This window comes from Manacus candei, unplaced genomic scaffold (genome assembly GCF_025592945.1).
Source record: "Manacus candei isolate 608988 ecotype Guabito, Panama unplaced genomic scaffold, ASM2559294v1 h1tg000023l, whole genome shotgun sequence".
In the NCBI taxonomy this organism is placed as follows: domain Eukaryota; kingdom Metazoa; phylum Chordata; class Aves; order Passeriformes; family Pipridae; genus Manacus; species Manacus candei.
Window position 1 is genome coordinate 7,229,456 of NW_026138071.1, and position 20,150 is coordinate 7,249,605.

Genomic DNA, 20,150 nt, shown 5'->3' on the forward strand with positions numbered 1-20,150 from the left:
CGGTTTGCCAGAACCCACCTCTTTTGGGATGGCTGTCCCACTGGCACCACCTTGTCCTCATAGAAGCGTTTCATGGCAAACCTGTCCAGAGCCTGGTCAGCGCTGTGGGGCAGATGAGGTTGAAGGAAAGTACTGGCACCAGCACCCCAGCACCGCTGGTGTGGAGGTCAGCAGTGGGCCCCAGGGCCACCCCAGGATCGCATGTCCCTCTCACCTGGCTGAGATGTTGCTGTAGTGCATGTAGGCAGCCACTACCACCCCCAGCCGGCCACGGTTCCCCTGTGGGCACACAGCAGAAGGGGTGTCATGGGGCAGTGGTGCCTGCGAGTGCCCAGGCACAGCTGTCCCACACTGAGGCAGGCACACACTGGTCCCTATACGCACACGCCAGCACGCACACCCCCCAACCCTTATTAGACACACACCAATCTATGCATACATTGACACCTACCCACATACCAAGCCACCAACCACCACATTCCCTGCATCCTTTGGCCTCTGAGGCCACTCAGCCCCATCTCTGTAGCCCTGCAGACCCCCAGTGCCTCCATCACTGCACACCCTGGGGATGGGTTCAGCCCACCTTGTTGTGCAGGACCACCACATTGTGTGCTGCCGCATTGAGCCATGTGTCCATGGCTTTGCAAATGCTGCAAATCTTCTCCAGCGCTGGGGTATGCATGTCAGGCCACCCAAAATCCAGCACCTGAGCAGGGGGAACAGCCAGAGGTCACATCCACATGCCTCCCTGCAGAGTCCCCAGCCTGCCCATGTGCAAAGCCCAGGGCATGTACGCAGGGTGGGCACCACTGTGTTGCTCTGATGTGCCCCTCCCAACCCCAACCCTGCACCCCACTGCCCAGGCCCCTGGCCCAGGGAGGCCATCATGGTCCCAGATCTCAGGCCCCTCACCCCAGGTCACTTGGTTCAGCTGCTCAGGGTTCCCCATTGTCACAGGGATAGAGACAATGCCTTACAGAGGTCTCCAAGAGACCCCAAACGGCCAGGTTTGGGCTGGGAATGGAGGATGGGGAAGGCAATGGGAGTCAGGCTGAGATACCACAAACCCAGTGGGAACTCTCAGTGCTTTTCTCAGGGTGAGTTCTAGCTGGGTGGAATAGAGAAGGTGGCTGTTCCTCCCCCAGACATAGCAGGAGCTGGTCCTGCAAACAGCCCTGCCCTCAGGCCCAAGATTCCCTCTGCTTCCCACAGCTGTGACCCACCTTGGGGTGAAGTTTGTTGACATCACGTCTCCGTTCAGATAGGTTGAAAAGCTTCAGAGAAGAGGAAAAACAGAGTGAAGGGACATCTTCCTACCTCACTGCTACCTCTCATCTCTTCCTCACCCCAAAGCCTCCCCAAATCCTGCCATTAGAGTAACACCGTGCCACAGGGAGACACAATGATCAAAAACTCCCAGGGTGAGTTTCAAAGAAGGAAAAAAATCTATCCACCTTAGTGCAAAGACCCTCCCCTCACCAGAGCTAAGCCCAGACAGAGACAAGGACGCAGTACCCACCCCCCGCAAGCACCCCATCCCTAGGGTCTGAGCACCCCAGCCCCTTCCCCAGCCTGACAGGGATGCAGCTGTGCCCCTAACCACATAGTTGTTCCCATGCTTGGACTTCAGCATGTGCGCCACTTCACGGAGGTTGCTGCAGTAACTCTGCTCCTCAGCCACACTGGGGTAGGAGACGGCAATGATCCGCTCCGTGATGTACACCAGGTCCAGCTCACAGCTGCTCTCCATGGCCGTAGTCAGGCTCATGCTCCTGGGCAAGAGAGGGGACCGCTGTCAAGGAATGGCATGGGGAGGGGACACAGTGACCCTTCCCCAACCTGTGGGATGGGCTGGGACACATGGGGACATAGCAGCAGAGCAGCCTGCAGCCTTTCCCCTGCTCCCAGACCCATTGGGGTGTCTGGGGGACCCAAGTTAAGGATGGTGGATCATAACCCCCATATCTTCTCCACTGGGAGCATCTCCCAGGTGTAGCACATCTGGAGAAGCAAAGTGTTGGCAGAGAGGGGGAGGTTCATGCAATGCAGAGATGGTCACCAGAAAGGGAAATTGAGGCATCTACCTGGATGTTTTGCAGCGTGACTGCCCACTCCTGGAGGATTTTGTGGCATCCTAAAGAACCAGAGAGGAAAAGCAAGTTACCACCATGACCCAGTCACAGACAGCACAGGGGTCCTGCTGGGGCTGGGTGTGATAGTGCTGCCGACACATCCCACCCCCACCACACTGCACTGCACATGGTAACACCCCCAAAACATCTCCAAATATTACCCACCAAGCATCCCAGTGGCACAAACACCTTGACACCATCATTGTCCCCCCTCATCCCACAAGCAAAACCCAAGTCTCACAACCACAGCAGCTGGGACCAGCCACCACAGGCACTGTGGGACTGGTGCCTTGGCAAAGGGTCCCAGAGGACCTTTTGGGAGGATGCTGAGTATGTAGACACAGTCTAAGGCATGTCAGAAGTCTCTCTTGACTCTGTTAGGCTGCGTACACACACCTGGTGGGACAGAGCTGCTTTGGCCCTACCCAGAACAGAGGCAGGTTCACTGCCCAAGCAGCATCGAGGAGCCAGCCAGGCACAGCAGTTTGCTTTGGCCCCGGCTCTCCTGAGCCAAATGCCTGGAGGAAATGTTTGAGCTCTCAGAGCAGGAAACTTCTATTTATGCATGTTCCCCGGCCTCGAGAATTTCATCTGCAGCCGGCTTGCTCAGTGACTTTGTGACCTCAGCCGAAAAACAAAGCAGGGTTTCCAAAAAAAACTGCTAAGGAAAAACACACTCGCAGCTCATTAGTTATAGTATCTCCAGCTAATAAGCGGGAGTCATTTAAAGACTAATCTTGGGCAGATAACACGTCCCAAGCACCTGGAAGGATCAGAAATAAGAGATGCATCCTGCAGCTGGTTCCCAGGATGCCCCTTCTGTCCATGAAGCTGCAGGACCTGCTGCCACTCTCCTCGTGCTGCAGCACCCCACAACCATTACATCAAAGGGAAGTGGGAGAGAGGTTTCCGACACTCTTCGCCTGCCATCTTCCATCCAGTGCAGTCCCAGAGCTGCTCCAGTGGGCAGCCAGCGTCACCCTCCCTTGCTCCTTTCAAGGTCAGGCTGCCTGGTGGAGCAGGGTCAGGCTCAGCAGCCCCAGAGCCTGGGGACAATCATCTCCCCTCCCAGTCAAAGCCGCTCCAGAAGGCAGCAGCCCTGCCTAAGCACTCAAGGGTGCTTGGGCAGGAGCGACAATTCCCCCTCCAGGTTCTCCTCAGGGTGCCCCAAATTTCCTGCTCACCCAAGAAACACTCCAGCATTGCTGAGAGCAAATAAGGAGTTAAAATGCAGCAAAAAGAGAAGTAAAACCTTTCCTGGGAGAGCTAGGGTGTGTGGAACAAGCCTGACCCAGAAAGTGGGCTCGTCCCTGCATCACCCACCAGTGACCAGGATAAGATCTCCACTGTGACTCCTGCTCTGCCCCAAACCTTTGTAATAGAGACATCTGGGGTCCCCCATCCACACCACCAGCCAGGAGAGCCCTGTCAGCCCACATCACCACACCCAGACACAGCAGCCTCCCAGTCCAGCCTTGCCCAAAGGAGATCTGACATGGGGCAACACAGACTCATGCTCCTCTCCCACAGGGGTAAACTGAGGCACAGGAGAGCGAGCAAGGTGGGGACACCAGAGCCCCTCTCCCTTACCATACCTTGACAGCAGTGAGACCCTTGCTAATCCATTTCCATGCCATGGCAGCTCCACTCCTGACACTCTCCAGGCCCAGGAGAGCGGGTGCTCGCAGAGAGGGCCCTCCAGTGTCCCCTGCCCCATCAAGAGCCCTCGGGCTCTGCCCTGCTCCCCGAGCTCTGCCCTCCTCCCCCTGATCTAACCACAGCTGCACTGCCAGCTCTGCCGCCAGCCCCTGCACGAGGAAGAGTCAGCCTGCGATCAGCTGATAGGAGAAAACGCTCATGTTATTAAACACTCCTGCCCGCCACTGGACTGGGAGATCCTGCAAACATCCTCTCTGGAGGAGAGACTCCAGCCAAGCCAGTATAGGCAAGTCCAGCCCAGCACAGGACAGGCTGGTTCCAGTCACATTGGGTTGAAGACCCCTCTGGCAACACCATCGAGAATACGCCTCCCAATCCCAAGCTGACTTGGCATATCCCCAGGCTCCTGGAAGCATCCAAAACCCACAGGTCCCTTCTACTTGGAAAGGGTGATGAGAGGCACAAGAAAGGCTGCAAAAATACCAGGAAACTTCCCCAAAAGAGAGCAAAGCCAGCAAAGGAGGCTCCTGATTGGATTTTTCTAGCTGTGGGTGCTCTTTCTCCAGCTCAGACAAGGGCAGCCAACATGTCCTGGACAACCGAAGGGATGAGGTAAAGCCAGATCCCAGGTGAGGAAGGCTTTCACTCTCTTCCTCATGGGAACCATCGTGCCTCCATCCCTTGGGTCCCAGCCCCAGTGCACAGGGAGGCCGGCGAGCTGGCTGTGGGCAAGGGCGGGGGAAGCCGTCCGCGTTGACTTTGGCAGTGCATTTGTCTACACTGTCTTAGCAATTTCATGTCCATAGATTAAATAACAGATCCCTGGCTCTGAGACAGGAAAGCCAGCTTTTCAGCAAAAGCCCTGGCCCCCACTACGCCAGTCTCCACCACAACCTCTGCCACCAACCCTGGGCATCTCACTTGGCCTTTGGCATGGCCATCATCACCTTGGTTGGCAGGGAGAGAGAGCTGGGGGGTCCCAGGGATATTGGGAGACCACAGGAGCATCCTGGATTGAGGGATTTTGGCTGCAGGGGGTGCTTGCAGCAACGGGACAGGCACGAGTAGCCCCCCCAGGAGGCCTTGAGGCAGAGATCAGCCTCCATGACTGGTTGCACTTACCAGGGTGTCTACCTGCTTGGTGATGCTCTCCCCTGGGGATGGCTGCAGGCAGGAGGAAGGGGAGAGAGAAAAAGGCAAGCAAGAGAGAAGGAGAGATTGAGAGACATGCACACAGAGCAGGGACCACAGCCAAAATTCCCCCTAGCTATTTCTGGTCCTTCCTAGGAAATGCTCAATGGTCCCACTTCCTTCCTTGCCTACCAATATGTCCACTCTTCCTAAAGGCTGAGAATCCCTCAAAACCTAAGCACAGAGCTGGGGCGAAACTCAGGTACCAAGGATGCTGCCATCCTGCCTCCCAGCAGCCACCTCTCACACTCAACCAGTGTCGCAGATTGGGAGCACTCAGCTAAACCCTCAGCTTGCTCCATGATGGGCACCCAGTGCCCTCCACATCTCCAGGGTCCCAGATAGATCCTCCATGGTCAGACCCTACAGCCAGTAGGTAAACAATGGGGCAAGCCTGTGCAGTCCCATACCCAGCCTGGCCACTGTCCACCAGCAGGCTCACCTCCTCAAGATAAAACCGGCCCCACAGGGCCAGCAAAGGACCCTGACGGGAGCAGAACCAGGGTCTGAGATCTTCAAAGTAGGCACATTTAGTGACACGCCACTGGAGTCTACAGAGAGTTCTGAAACAGGAATTAACTTCCTGAGGTTGGGGAGAGCATCTGGACCCCAAATACAGGGAGCAGAGGACAGATACCTCTGCCTGAGGATGGTGGTTGGGGTGCCTGAGGGTGGCACAGCAAAAGGACCCAGCTTGGTGGTTTATATGAGTCTTGGGACCAGGAAGGTGGAGGGAACCTCCAAAACCAGGTTCCTCCAGCCCTGGCAGCAGGGCCAGGGCAGACATTTCCAGCCACGGGACAGGACAAACCCCTTTTGATTTCCTCTCAAAGCCACAGTAACGGTCCCAGCTCAAAGCCAACATGTTTTTGCTGGTGATAAGTGCCTGAGGAGGTTGGCAGGGGCGGCAGGGTGCAGGCAGAGATTAAACCTGGGGCAGATAACCACCACGGGGCCCCAGGGCAGGCAGCGTGCTCCACTCCCACCCCATCCCCTCACTCACTTGGGCTCTTGCGCTGCTCTGATGAGCTTGCAGGGGGTTGTCCCCTACACCCACCCACCTAGGGGTGAGACCTCTGCCCAGCTATGGGGTGCCCAGCCCAGGGCCCCCTGTGAGGCACAGACACTGCAAGCACTGCCAGGCTGCCGAGCCCGAGCTGAAACCCTGCCAGGGCCTCCTCTCCCCAGCGCCTGCCCCAGCAAGCCTTGGCACACTCTGGAGCAAAAAAAGAAGGGCGGCCACGCTGGCCCCAGGCTCTGCCAGTCTCCCTGCTGCCACGTGCCTGCTTTGCCTGCTGCCACAGGCATTGCCAGGCTGGGGATGGGGCAAGGGAGCTGCTTTGCTGGCAAGACGCTGCCTGGTGGGCACCATCGCGTCACACTTCCCAAACCTCTGGCTTGGACATGGCCCTGCTCCAGGTGACATCTCAGTGCCCTTGCTACTCCCAGAGCCTAGTCATGGCCTAGAGCAGTGTGGCAAAGGACTGTGGCTGCCTGCCCAGTGCCCCTGCACCCATCCTCCTCAGGACAGGGTGAACAGAGATGGCGCGCCCAGCTGCTTTCCTGGTGTCCAGAGAGCACAGGGTGGGAAGGGCTGTGAGTCTCCCTGGCCCCAGCAGGTTGTTAAAGGTCCCCAGGAGGGACAAAAGTAGATGGTGACAGTAACAAGAGCTGCAAACGCACAGCCTTGGGCGCCCTGAGCCAAAGGCACATCTGGTATAACCATCTCCGGGCGTGCGAGAAACCGCCCTGGCTGTGGCCAGGGAGGGAAGGCCCTCTGTACCGGGGGACCCTGGAGCCCTGGCTGGTCACGTCCCATCTGCCTCTCCCTCTCAGCAACCCTGCAAGTTCCTCTTCCCTGAAAGCTCCAACTCCAGGAGTCCCACGATGGCTGGGCTGGCCCGGTTTGTGTTGCTCAGATGTGGGATGGCCTGCAGCCAGCAATACTGGGGGACACAGCACCAAAATGGGGGGTGCCCTTACCCTCAGCTCAGGACCCCTTTGGTTTTGGGGGTGAAAGATTCACATCCTGAAGCCCCTGGGTAGAGAGAGCCCCACACCTAGCGCAGAACAGGGTGTCCAGTCCCATCTAGCATCCCCAGAGCCCCACTCATGGCTCACAGTGGGGTGTCACTTACCAACTCATAGTTGACAGTGGGGGAGCAGGGGGTCACAGCCTGCAAGGAAGCAGAAGAGAGCCAAGATTAGTTCCTGCAGCCCCCTGCACAGCATGGGGCATGGGAAGGGGCTGGGCTGCAGCATTCACCCCCCACCCACTCCCAAGGGCCCACCCAAGGGAGTGACAGGGTCACCCACAGCCCTGCCATTCCAGGCAGGAGCCCAGGCAGCATCCCTAGGTCAAGGCTGGGCTTCCTGGGAATGGACTCAAGGCCATGGCAGAAGTGCCATTCATCCTTGGCCAGGGAGCCAGGATAGCCCCAGCCCAGCCCGGGTGGGCACGGCGGGCACGGCACAGCACAGCACAGCACAGAGTGGATGCCTGATGCCAAGAGCAGCTCCTGGAACAAACTGCAGCCTGGCCTCGTGAGCTCCTGCAGCCGCCAGCTGAACAGCCCGGCTATTGTTACCTTAATTACCAGCGGCAATTACTGACAATTAACCTTGGGTTTTGCGTGCACCCCAGTCCGCCGGGAAGCAGCAGCATGCCAGGGTGGGAGAGGCAGCGCCTCGTTGGTGCCGGGGCAGCGGGAAGAGGTGCTCCAGCCCTGTGTTGGCCCAGAGATGCCAACAGTAGCTGGAGGGTGTGATTAGGGTCACTTTGACCTCTGCAAACCCCACCACTGAGTCCCTAGGAGCGGTGACCACCCCCCTTCAGCCATCCCCTGCCCCATGCCAGGATGGAGCCAAGACAGCAAACATCACCCAGGGGCTGGTTCCCCACCATGGCAGCATGGGGACCCCCTGCACCCCACTCAGTCTCTCCTGCCCTGGGCCATAAAAAGAAGGATTTACCACAAGCACCCCATTTGGAGCACCCAAATCCCAACCCATCCCAGACCCCACAGGGTGATGGCCAGTGCCTGCTCCCCTCCCCGGCTGCCAGCCTGCTCTCATCCCCTCTTGCTGTTTTTTTCAGGGGTTCCGCCTGCTCGTGCTCCCTTCCCCTGTGCATTATTATTATGATTTTATTCTAATGCAGAAACGCTTCCATAAAAGGCCCCTTTCCCTGCCCCGCGGCGCTGGCCCCGCGCCAGCCTCCCTGGAATGTTCTCCGGCAGCGAGCCGCTGCTGCTGCGGACGGAGCTGACGAGGGCTGTGCCGTACCCCGCACCGTGCCCCGCACGCTGCCACACTCTTTCCCTGGGGATGCTCAACCAAGGGCCCCTGGCCCCCACCCAGTCCCAGCTCCAAGGCCAGTGATGGGGGGAGATGCACAGCTCCCCCACCACAGGAATGCTGGTCCCACAGCCAGGTAGGGTTCATGCCCACCCCTCCTCTGCTGTCGGCATGAGGAAGTTTGCAGGCTACAAACGCTCCTCTGGCTGGAAAAGCAAGAAAACTGGGGTGCCTGTGGTTGTATTTCCCTGTCCTAGCGGATTCTCTGATGTCTATATGGGCTTGTGGTCACCCAACACCAGTCTTCCCATCCACAGGAGACACCAACCCAGGTTATATGGCACTCTCTCATCCCAGAAAGGCAGTTTTAGGAGGACTGCAGGAATGTAAAGCTGTTTTCAGCTACCATCCCTCTCTCAAGTTTGGCTCAAACGTGCCCCCAGTTCAAGGAGAAGAGGCAAGACCCTGACCCAGTCAACGGACCACTTCTTAGAATTCCAGCTCCTGACCTAGAGGTGCAGGAGCACCCCTCCTGCCCCATAGGACTGGCGAGAGTATCACTTCATACAGGACCGTGGCAAACCCCAGAACCGCCACCATCTCTGCCCTCAGGGATGCCTGCATCTCCCAGTGCAGGGGGTGGTGGGAAAGGCGGGGGGACCTGCACACCCCTGGTCCAGGCTTTGCCTTGCTGTGGCAGACACAGCAGCCTTTCTTCTCCCCCTCACCGGTGTTTGCATTCCTGCCGGCTGGCCCCCGCCGCTGCGACCCCGCCGCCCGGCAGCCCTGCCCAAGAATGTGAGGAACGAGGCGCAGCAGGGCTGCCGCCCACCCCACCAGCCCCCCACGGCCCCCCACCCGGCCCCCCAGGTCGCAGCCCCATCCCTTCCAGCAGCCACATCCCACAAGCTTCTGCCTTGAGACCCAAGTTTTGCCAAACAGAAAAATCAGTTTCCCAGTGAACAAGACCCTGTGGTCACGAGTGATGGGATTCCCTGATGTCTCATAAAGGGTTGGGCACACCCTGCAGCCTTCCGCTGGAGAGTGGTGATGGGCTCCCTGACTCATCTCCAGCTGTCACTATACCTAGAGATACCTGATACCCTTTAGATGTCCAAGACCAGAATTAAACAACTGGCTGGCAAATCCCTGACAATCCCCAGCCATGCCACCACAGAGTATAGTAGCCCATGGGATCCCTCTTCCACCTAACCCTTCCAGCTGCAGCTCGGGGACTGACCTCTGCACCACATATTCCCGACAGGACTTCAGCACCATTTCACAAGCACTGAGCGAGGCTGGAGGAATGCAGATATCCACCACGTATCCAGGGATGAGACACCTCAGAGCCTTCTCCATGCTGCAACCCCCGCTCACACCTCCTTCCCTCAACACCTCCTTCCTGTCCCTCCTCCTCCCTCAGCAAAATAACCCTTGCACCCGTGGAGGTGCCCAGGGTCATTGCCAGGTCCTGCTCCAGCTCGAGCATCCCCGTGAGTTGTAGCCCCAACCTGTAAGATGCCAGCAGGGCTAGGGGGAAACAAACCTCCATGGAGGGGCCCTGCGATTCAGGAACAGGCTGGATCAGTGCAGTAGTGGGCGCGCTGGGGTCTCCCCAGCTGGGCTGCTGGAGCCGGGCAAGTGCTGGCCCATGGCCCACAGCATGGCCCGTCTGGCTGCCGGTGGGTGATCCAGGCCCATCTCTGACGCATATCCCTTCCTTTGGGTGGCGGTTTTTGTTTTTCCCTTCCCCAGGAGCTCCGATAAACATTCCGGAGCTGGCTGATATCCGGGCTGGTGCTGACCCTTACGATGCCGGGAGCAGATGCAGCCACCTCAGCCACCACAGCCACCTCAGCCCTCACACAGACCCCAGCACACCATAGACGCTTCCCCTGGCCAGGCACTGAGATGCCAGCAAGCCTGCCCTGCTGGTGTGGTCAGAGCTGGAGACGTGCTGTCAAAAGGGACACTCCAGCATCCTGGACCCTCCCAAAGTGAGCCAGCATCAGGCAGGCACAGCCCTCATTGCTCCACTACTCAGAAGGGATGTGGACCCCAAAAGAGGGAAGCAAGGCACCCTAACTCCCTCCAGCTCTGGTACAGGTTCCCCTGCCCAATCCACTCTGTGGGCTGGAAATGCAGTTGCCAAAGAGTGTAGTGACTCAGCGGCCAGATTGGCATTCCATGGGACAAGGCTGGGTAGCATCAGGGTCAGCTCAGTCCATGTCACCCCACATCATGGGGTCCAACATCACCCCTCAAGGGACCAATTTCTCTCTAGCAAGTTCACCTCAGCTTTGTGCCAATCTTGCCTCAGTTGGGCTGTTAATCACCTCCCCATGCCCCCCACGACTTTCTGCTCATCCCAAGACCCTGCTCCTGGCAAGCAGGGGCCCAGGGACAGCCATGGACCACAGCAACTCCCTCAGCCATCCCCAGGGCCCTTCCCCTACTTTCCAGTTCCTCCAACCCTGACACAGCCACCAAGTCTTGCCAAGTCCCATCTTAGCCATGGTATGGGGCAGAGTGTGAGCCACCATCAGGAACCTCACAGCAGAAGACACTTTTAAGTGACAGGTTGGGACCACCAAACTGGGGATGTTGGGGAACATTTTTCCCTCTCCAGCACCCCAGTTCCCCCCTTCCCTATGTGACAAGCCGCAGCATCCTTCCCCCCTGTAAGGCATAAGGGACTATGGGGTCAAGGTTCTGGCCACCCCCCTGCCCTTCACAGGGGTCAGGTACCTCCTGCCTACACCATGTGCTGCCTGTTCCTGCCCTCACATTTTTTGCAGCTCTGGCAAAACTCCTGTTTATGCAATACGTCCCCGGTAGGAGGACGGCATGTTTCCATCCACGCCCCTGCCCTCCCCCGGCCCCACCGCCCCAGCTCCACCCTGCCCAGCACAGCCCCGGTGTGCCAGGAACAGGGCAGCCACGCAGAGCCCCAGCCCTCTGGCATGGGGGTCTCAGGGAGGAGGCAGCACCCCAGCACCACAAAGCCCCTCTCTGACCCCACCAGCACTCAGGGGCTCTGCTGCTTTTGGGATTTCTCCCATCGGGTGGGGATAACTGGCAGATGCACCAAAAGGCCGGGGAGCGGTTTGGCCAGTAGTTCAGGGTGAGTCATCTGGGCTGATGCTGGGGCACAGAGGTCTCACCGCTCCCAGGCTTCCCTCCGAGAATCCCCAGCCCTCCTTGCAGCTGAGCCAGGGACTGTCACTGTGCCATCGCCTCCATACCTGGATGCAGCCCCCATGCCAGGGCAGGTTGCCCTGTCCCTGCATTGCCCAAGAGATGCAGGGAGGATTCCAGAGGGCAAAGAGCTATCCAGGGATGTTCCCTAAGCTGGGACAGATGCTATCTCCTCTGTCTCTTCCTCGGTATGTCCCCGAGGAGCCGCCCTGTGGCCCATCCCCGCCAGGAAGGCGGCAGCAAGATCAGGACAGAGGTTACCCGGTACATATAGCCCTGCAAATCAGGGATGAAATACCACAGAGGACACCAGCTGTTCCACCCCACAGTGGCCCTGGGGGCCACCACTGGCACCCCAAGGCACTCTGGGACCCATGGCACACTGGGAGCGTGATAGCTCCCAGCAGCCCATGGATGGCCTGGCCAGCAGCCCTGGCACAGGGACATGGGACAGGGCAGGGAAAAAAACATACAGGGAAACTTCAAGGGGTTGCGATGGAGGCAGCAGCACCAAAATAGCCCTGGTTTCAACCCAAATAAGGGCAGGTCCCGGCTTTGGGGCGGTTTGAGCAATCGGCCCCAGTGTTGCCAAGTGCAGACTAGGGGAAGGGGGAGAAAGTTGCATCCTTGAGCCTGTTTGGAAGGAAAAAGGGGTTTTCAGGGGTCAGGAGGGAGACAGAGGTCCCTCCATATAACCAGGACAGGGTCTGGCCCCACTCTGCCTGCAGGGACTGACTCGGCACAGGGCCGGCAACAGGCAGGGATATGCTGTGCTCCAGTGCCTAAAAAGGCAACATCTGGAGGCAGCAGGTCTGGATCCGGCCCCGCAGGCCAGCACGCGCCTGCCTGGCTCTGGCCCCACAGCCCCAGCCCTGTCCTGCTCTGCTCTGTCCTGCTCTGCCATCAGCACCCACTCATGGGTGCTGCCACCCCACTGTGGGGACACCCCTCACCCCGGTCCTGCGGGGACCCTACATCCAGCCTAAGGGAGAGCATGGGGTCACTGGCCCCCTGCACCAGAATCCCCCAAAGGAGAGTGCAGGGATCCCCCCACCTCCTCATCAACTCCCCAGAGCCAAACTGGGCAGCAGGATTGGCCAGGGAGCAGGTCTGGCACCAGGGACCGGCTGGCAACAGAGTAACAGTGGGACCACCTGGGACAGACTCTGCTGCAGGGGGGTTCACCAGGACTGGTCCATGAACAGGTTGTTACATTGGATTGGTCAGTGCATGGATTCTTACATGGGACTGGGCAGGAATTGGATTCTCACCTGAGGCTGGTAAGTGCATGGATTCTCACACAGGATTGGCCAGCACGTGGATTCCTATATGGGATTAGTTACTGCATACATAGGATTGGTCAATACATGGACAATTCTGACAGCTGACTGGTCAGAGCAGTGATTCCCATGCAGGACTGGTAAGAGCAGTGATTCCCATGCAGGATTGGTCAGAACAGTGATTCCAGCACAGGATTGGCCAGTGCACAGATTCTCACATGAGACTGATCAGCACATGGATTCTGACATGAGATTGCTTGGAGCACGGTCATTCCTGTGGGATTGGCCAGCACACAGAACTGTCAGCAGTCTGTGCCCCACCCTGAGCACAGTGTGATCCTGTCCCACAGATCCCCTCTGCCAGGCTGGTGAAACACCAGGCAAGCCCCTTTCCTGGGCACAGAGACCCTACTGCAGGCTTTGGGCTGCCTTAAAGCATCCGGGGCACCTGCCAGTGCCCACACGTCTGTGACCCACGTCGGAGGAGTGGTCAAGGTGCCAAAATAAACCTTGGCTGCTCCAAGAGATCTATGTCCCCACAGCACCAAGCCCACTCGTGAGGGAAAGGTCCAAAGCAGATGGAGATGGGGTCAGTGCTGTGTCCTCACCCTGTGGGACAGAGCTGAATATGCTGCCAGGAAACTGAAATGATGAGCAGCACCTCCAAAACTGGTGTTCCCCATCTGTAGTGTTGAAGAGGTGAGGGAATAGGAGGGGGAAGTGGAGATGGAGCCACTTCCTCCTCCCCAGGGACTGTACTGTGGGGCTGTTCTTTTCCCTGTGTCCCAATATGCAGTAGGGAAGCTCCAACGCTGATCAGGGGCTGCCAGCACTATGATGGGATGCCCTGGGGATGGGCTGCAAGAAGCCAGGGACCAGATAGTGGCAAAGAAAGCAGAAGAGTGGCCCAGGGCCAGAAGCAAATGGACCCCTCAAGTCGGGACCCCAAAAGTAAGCCCCAAGACTCAGCACCCTCCCCAGGGTGGGCAGCAGCCTCACAAAGCAGCACCCTGCTCTTCCTGAAACAGCAAGATCACTAATGAAGGGGCTTCGTTAGAAAGGGTGCAGGCTGGAGGCTCATTTTCTATAGATCCACTTTCCCTGGGGGTGGCTTCAGACTCCAGGCAGGATAAACGTTGTCCTCCCGGTGCCACCACACTGCGGGTACAAGAGGTGCCCGCTTGGTTGCCCCCCAAAACCACCCAACCCGAGGTGCCATACATACCCAGGGGGCGCAGCCACTGTAACCTCCTGTCCCTGCCAGCTGTCCCAGCACCCACACTGGGGTCACGGGTCCCACAACTGGGGCTGACGCCAGCGCTGAGTGGGCTCAGGCGCCCGGGAACGGAGCACTTCTCTTTTTTTTTCTTGTTTTCCCCTTAAACCCAAGCGGGCTGATGCCTCCCTCGCTCGGCCGTTTCCTCTCCCAGAAGCACAGCCCAAAAACATCTGCGCCGGGACCTGCCCTGACGGAGTTAACCCTCTGCGGGCCCGGCGGCGCCGAGGGGCCGGGGATCCCTGCCGGGGGGGGCGGCGCGGGGGGGTTGGCACCCGCCGACACCTCGCCACTCATTAACTCGGGGTTTAACCATTGACGGTTCCGCGGCGGGACTGGGCAGGGGGGTTAACCCGTGGGCTGCCAGGGTGTCCCGGCCCAGGGGCTGCCCCCACCGTGCCCCCCCCCGCCCGGGTGACAGGCGCCCAGCATCATCCCCTCGGCTGCGGGGCGGGAGCGGGGTGCCGGGGGCGGACCCCGGTTTCCCGCGCAGCCCTCGCTCCCCGGGGACGTGTCCCTACGCACTTCAGGGGAGGGGGGGGGGACGCAAACTCCAGCGCCTGTGTGTCCCCGTCGGGGGCACCCTGAGAGTCACCGGCCCCAGCGAGGCGGGGAGAGGGGCACGGGGGGCACGGACCCCCCGGAGCCGCTCACAGGTCCCAGCCGGCAGCAAAACGGTCCTCACCCCCTCCCCAAATCATCCTCCCTGCGAGCACCGCATCGCTTCTTCCAAGGACCCCCGGCCCCCCCAGGCCCCCTCTGGTGACCGACAACTGCGGACCCCCCAACACGGGGGGGCGGCACCCCCCCAACCACGCGCCACCCCATCACCGCTCGGATATCACGCGTGGCCCCCGCCCCCTGGAGAGATGACACCGCCTGCAGCACCCCCCTCCTGCCCCGGGGGTCTGAGGACCCCTGTGCCCTCGCCGCCCCCCCGTACCTGGTTCATGACGCTCCCGAAATCCATCCGGGGTCTCGCCTGCCTACATCCGAGAGGGACGGCACCGCAGCCTCACCTGGCCCGGGGGGCGCGGGGGGCGGCCGGAGGGGCCGGGGGGGGCAGGCGGGAGCCCGGCGTCGCCCGGGCGGGCAGGCGTGAAGGCAGACTGCAGGCAGAGCCCCCCTCCCTCCCCGGGCCAAGCCTGGAGAAGGAAGGAAGGAAGGAGGGAGGGAGGAGGGAGGGGAGGGAAGGAGGGGGAGAGCCGAAGGGTTTCGCTCCCCGCAAGCGGGACCCCGGCGATGGAGGGGCGCAGGGGGGTCCCGCCGGCTCCCCGCTCCCCTCCGCAGCCCCGGGGCGGCCGGGGGCTGGGGAGCCCGGGGGCGCCGGCCCCGGCCCTGGGGAGGAAGGGTGTCCCGGATGACTTTTTCCACCGCTCCCCTCCCTTCCCTCGCTTCTTCTCCCTCTTTCTTCTCCTCTTCCCTCTCTCCCCAGCTGCACGGCGCGCTCCAAGTCCGGCCCCGCACCGCTCCCCTCGCCTCCCCTAAAAACGCCCTTAAAGGCAACCGGGAACCTGACTCGAGCGGCTGGCCCTGGGGCGGGGGTGCCGGCAATTGGACAGACGACCCCCCCCCCAAAAAAAATTACCCCCCACACCTCCCCCACCTCCCCCTGCAAACTCCTCGCACCCCGTGCCGAGGGGCCACGGCGGGCGGCGGGCGCAGCGGGGTCGGGCCCTTATCACCCCGTGTGACGCCACCGGCGTCCCTGTGCCCTTGGCGGGGGGGTGGCAGGGACCGGTGTGTGGGGCCCTTCTTGGGGCCTGCCTGGCACCCCCTGGCACAACTTGGTCTCCCCCTGCCACATGTGGGACAAAGTGCCCAATTAATGGTCCTCGGGTGTCCTGCACCCCCAGTGTTGAGGAGGACGTGAAGATTTATCAGCCCATCTCTCAACTAAAAACCAAAGCCAAAATGCTGGAAAAGCCCCGTCTGTCCTTCAGCATGTGGAGCCATGCCAGTCCCCCCTTGCCTGTCCCAAACCTGGAGTGTGCCCAGCATCCCCCTGGCTTTCCTCCCGTCTCCCTTCCTCCTTCTTCCTCCTCCTCCTCCTCCTCCTCAGGGGCTGCATGTTTATGGATGGTGCCCCGGTCTCCCTGGCCGTCCCTGGGGCAGCCCAGCCCCAGCCTTGCTGTATTCAAATGCAAGTGCCGGGAAACCACAGGGCAAAGAGGGGAAGCCCACCAGCAGTGGCCCAGAGAGTGGCGAGCTGGCCAGGGAGGCAGCGAGCCAGGCACCCGGCCCAGTGCTGTTGACATTTTCTCACCCAACGCCTCCCCATTCCTGTTTGCGTTTCCGTCCTCAAGCTGTGGGCTCAGCCAAAAGGCTGGAGCTGGCTCTGCCGGAGCAGTGAAGGACCCCGACACCCCTCCTACCTTGCTGTCCCCCTCAAAAGTCACCAGGGAGGGGTTTTTGGCAAACAGTTCTCCCTTTGGAACCTTCCAAAACTCCTGTAAGGGGCCCCATCCCTGCGAGTACACTCTGAGTCCAGGAGATCCTTCCCAGCCCCTCCATGCCTCAGTTTCCACAGCAGCCCAACAATGCCATGGGATGGGAACACCAACAGGCACTGTGGAGCCTTCCCACTGCCAAGGACAAAGTGCCAGAGCCCCAACATCTCTGGAGAGTATCTCCTCACCCCCTTCCCAAGCAAGCACCAGCACCTCTGCCCTCCCCAGCACCCCTGCCCTCCCCAGCACCCAAGGGCACAGGGCCAGATCCCAACAGCCACCACTCTAGGGACAAAACCCCATGGCCAGGATCCACTGACACCCCTAAACAAGTCCCACCAGCACAATAGCCCACAAAAAGCAGGTATCCCAAAAAGAGAGGAGTGCTGCAACTAGGATGGAGGGCCAATGAACATCCTGCACCAGCAGAACACAGCTCCAGACTCCAGCTCAGCTCCAGACTCCAGCTCAGCTCCAGCACAGATCCCTGCACAGATCCCAGAGCCCCAGTTCCTTGGGGGGCAGCCACAGGATGGCTCCCAGGCCCTGGGAAACACCAACAGCAGAAGAGCTAGGGCCAGATGGGAAAGTATCAGCAACTGAACAGGATGGAAATGAGTGGGTGAGCGAAGGGCACTGATAGCACGTCCCTGTCCCATGAGGGCAATGACAGGAGCTGTCCCCTGAGGACATGACGTGTCTCGCTCACAGAACACAGCCAGAGAATTCCTGACAACATCTCTGAACTCCAGCCACCAAAATACCTCCCAGAGCCATTGGGTCAAAGTGCCAGTGGGAGCAGGTCCAGCAGTCAGCAAACTGGCTGCAGTGAGAGGGTCCTCCCAGGACGCCCAGACAAACCACCCCCCACGTAAACCAGCTCCTCCACAACCCAAAACAAACACTCTTGAGCATCACCACCACAGGTGTCAGCAGAAGAAGGGAGACCTGGGGACCAGAAACCCAGATGGGGCTCATCTCCGGAGATGAAAGCATACAGGAGATGAAGCTGCCATGCGGAGTAGAGCCTCTCTTGAGCCAGATCTTTCAGTTGTTTTGGGATCAGTGCTGCTCCCTTGGAGGAAGCTGAGGGTCCCCAGGGTCCCAGCACCCTTCCGAGGATAGGTCCCAGGAGGGGTGACCATGGCGAGTGCAAAGTGGTCTAGGAAAGGAAAAAATCATTGGGAAACGAGGCAGGCCTGGACCCTGCCTCCCACCATGGCGGGGCTCTGGGAAGCTGGATGCAGCTCTGGGAGCTGCCGAGGAGGGAGGCTGGTGGTCTCTGCCACCCCAGCTGTCACCTCCCACACCAGCTCTGGCCAGTGCTCACCAGTGCAGTGAGTGTGGCCAGTCTCAGCATCCCATCTCCCCTGCCCACCCTCCCTTTGCAGCACCCGGAGGGCGCAGAGAAGGGCCCCAGCTCCTCTGAGCAGCCGAGCCGACCCCCCACAGGAGCTGAGAGGCCGAATATTTGGGCAGTGACGTAAAGAAGGGGAAAAAAGGAAAGAGGGAGGGGAAAAAAAACAGAACCCCCTCCAGGACCTGATGCATAAACACGACCTGGCACAGCACTGGGGCAGGGCTGATCCTCACAGCCCCCCGTCCCAGTACCCTGGCTGAACCCATGCCAGGGTCAAGGACACATTCCTGTACTACTCCTCCCTCCCTCCCCCCCCCACTGTTGTGGAGACGGGGGTGTTGTTAATTACCTGTCCCAAAGCACTGAGGAGATGGCTTTGAACGGGGCATCGGGGGAGAGAGACCGCAGGGGCAGCTCCTGTGTGACCCGTATGTCACCCCCTCCACGGCACCAGAAGGAGGCAGAGTGGCTGGGGTGATGAGCAGGGACCAGACAGCCACAAGTTCCATAGCAAGAGCCTGCCACAGCTGGGACAGGGATGTCCCCTCCTTGCAGTCCCTGTTCCTGGCACAGCCACGAGGAGCCCGCAATACACCGCCTGGCCATGCCCCCCAACACTGCCTGTACCCTTGACCATGGCATGGCTGCAGGGTGCCCACTAGTGCAAGTTAAGCCTGCTCAGAAGCCTGCCTCAGTTTCCCCTCTTGTTTCTGACTTGCTTCACAAGCAGGGGGTATCCCCAGCACCAGCTGAGGGGTAGTACATCCCCTTCACCACTACCACACACTCTGCCTCCCCCCACCACCAAGGGCTCGTCAACACTGCGGGCACTGGGAGCGATTGCTCTGTCCAGGACATGCCTCGCTGCCCAGCCCTGGCCCTGCTCCAGCCCCTGGTTTAATGATGGACAAACCCGCCCCCCTGGAGTCCCATCACAGGGGGTACTTGAAAAACAAACCAGGCCTGGCATGGGGCCAGCAGGGATGGATGGCACTGAGCTGGGAGCACATGCATGTGACTCCTTGCCTGTGGGCGAGCACACGTGCACACAGATGGATGGTCTTGCAAGCACATGCATTTCCCTGCAGCTCATGCGCTCGTGCATGCAACTGTGAGCACCCGCGATCATGCACACACAGTCACATGCACATGTTCACATGCACAGACACACACGTACTCACACACGAGGCCCAGCAGCCTGGCATGGCTCCAATGCATGCTGCCAGTTCCCCAGGAAGAGACACTGGGGGACAAGGCAGCCCCTAGACCCCTTGGCCCTGTGCTAAGTGATGTGCCTCAGTTTCCCCCCTTGGCACAGACCGGCACTCCTAGGACCAGTGGTTCCTGGTGTGGTGAGCAGGGTAGGCTGGAGCCTCGCCAGGCTCCAGGGCTGGCACAGGCGCCATTTCCCAGAACCAACCGCCAGCAATCGCCAGCCGATTCGGCAGCCAAACACCAGAGCACTCCCTGTTCCCCAGCCAAACCATGTGTCATAGGGCCAGCTCCCGCTACAGGGAGCAGGATCATCCCCCATCTTTTCTCAGACTCTCCAAGCAGCATCATGGCAAAATCCAGCTGCAATCAGAGCAAGGGCATCCCAGGGGATGGGGACACCCACAGGACGTCCCTTGATATGGGACACGCCTGCATGGCACCACTTCCCTGAGCACATTCGGGTTCATCCCTCCATCCTGGCCAGGAGAGCAGCGTCACCACCAGATCCTGGCTGTGCCACTACTAGCACATGCCAACACGTAGGCTCACCCACGCCTGACCACAGCCACGGAAAGCACTGCACCCCACACCATGTTCCCTGCCTCCAGCCACCTCCAGGCAGGGCTGCATGACTCAGTTTCCCCACTTTTCAAAGGAAGTTACACCCCCCTTGCTTTGAGCAGGCAGTTTCGATGCAAGGAGGGAGGGAAGGGGGGCAGGCTGTGTGGGATCACATTGTCCATCCATTTGACCGTCCCTCTCAGAGAGAGGGAGGGAGGTTTGCTAAGCAAGGAAAAATCCCTGAGCGGAGGCGCCAGGCGCAAGAAGGGCCTTACATGGGCATGGGAACAGCATCGTGCCTCCCCAGCTGATGTGTGTGTGGCTGTCCCAGCCCCCCCATAGGCGGGCATCCCGCCAGCATCACTGCCACCACAGGGCAGTGGGTCCCACCACTGTCCTCCCAGCGTCCTCTGGGCAGGGTGGAAACCCCAGGGGTACAGGTCACTGCAAGGGCACAGGCCCTTCCCACCCTGGGACAGCTCTGCCTGCTCACTGCCTTCTCAGGGATATGGCACTCACTAGCACCTGAAA

At 59.9% G+C, this 20,150-nt stretch overlaps 1 protein-coding gene across 10 annotated transcripts in view; it reads right to left on the reverse strand.

The window, feature by feature from the left end:
• Window positions 1-20,150, reverse strand: part of TNS1 (tensin 1) — a 69,308-nt gene that overhangs the window by 38,986 nt on the left and 10,172 nt on the right. For 5 of the 10 annotated variants that reach the window (XM_051786909.1, XM_051786907.1, XM_051786912.1 and 2 more), the window contains exons 4-11: window positions 7,121-7,159; window positions 4,914-4,955; window positions 2,085-2,134; window positions 1,601-1,772; window positions 1,224-1,274; window positions 584-706; window positions 215-279; window positions 19-102 (exon numbers count right to left, since the gene is read on the reverse strand). In XM_051786909.1, the coding sequence (XP_051642869.1) occupies window positions 19-102; window positions 215-279; window positions 584-706; window positions 1,224-1,274; window positions 1,601-1,772; window positions 2,085-2,134; window positions 4,914-4,955; window positions 7,121-7,159 (626 nt within the window). Of the gene's footprint in view, window positions 1-18; window positions 103-214; window positions 280-583; window positions 707-1,223; window positions 1,275-1,600; window positions 1,773-2,084; window positions 2,135-4,913; window positions 4,956-7,120; window positions 7,160-9,519; window positions 9,740-9,825; window positions 11,005-14,976; window positions 15,591-20,150 lie in introns of those variants that run through there. The other 5 variants (XM_051786913.1, XM_051786908.1, XM_051786915.1 and 2 more) reach the window with 5 other exon arrangements.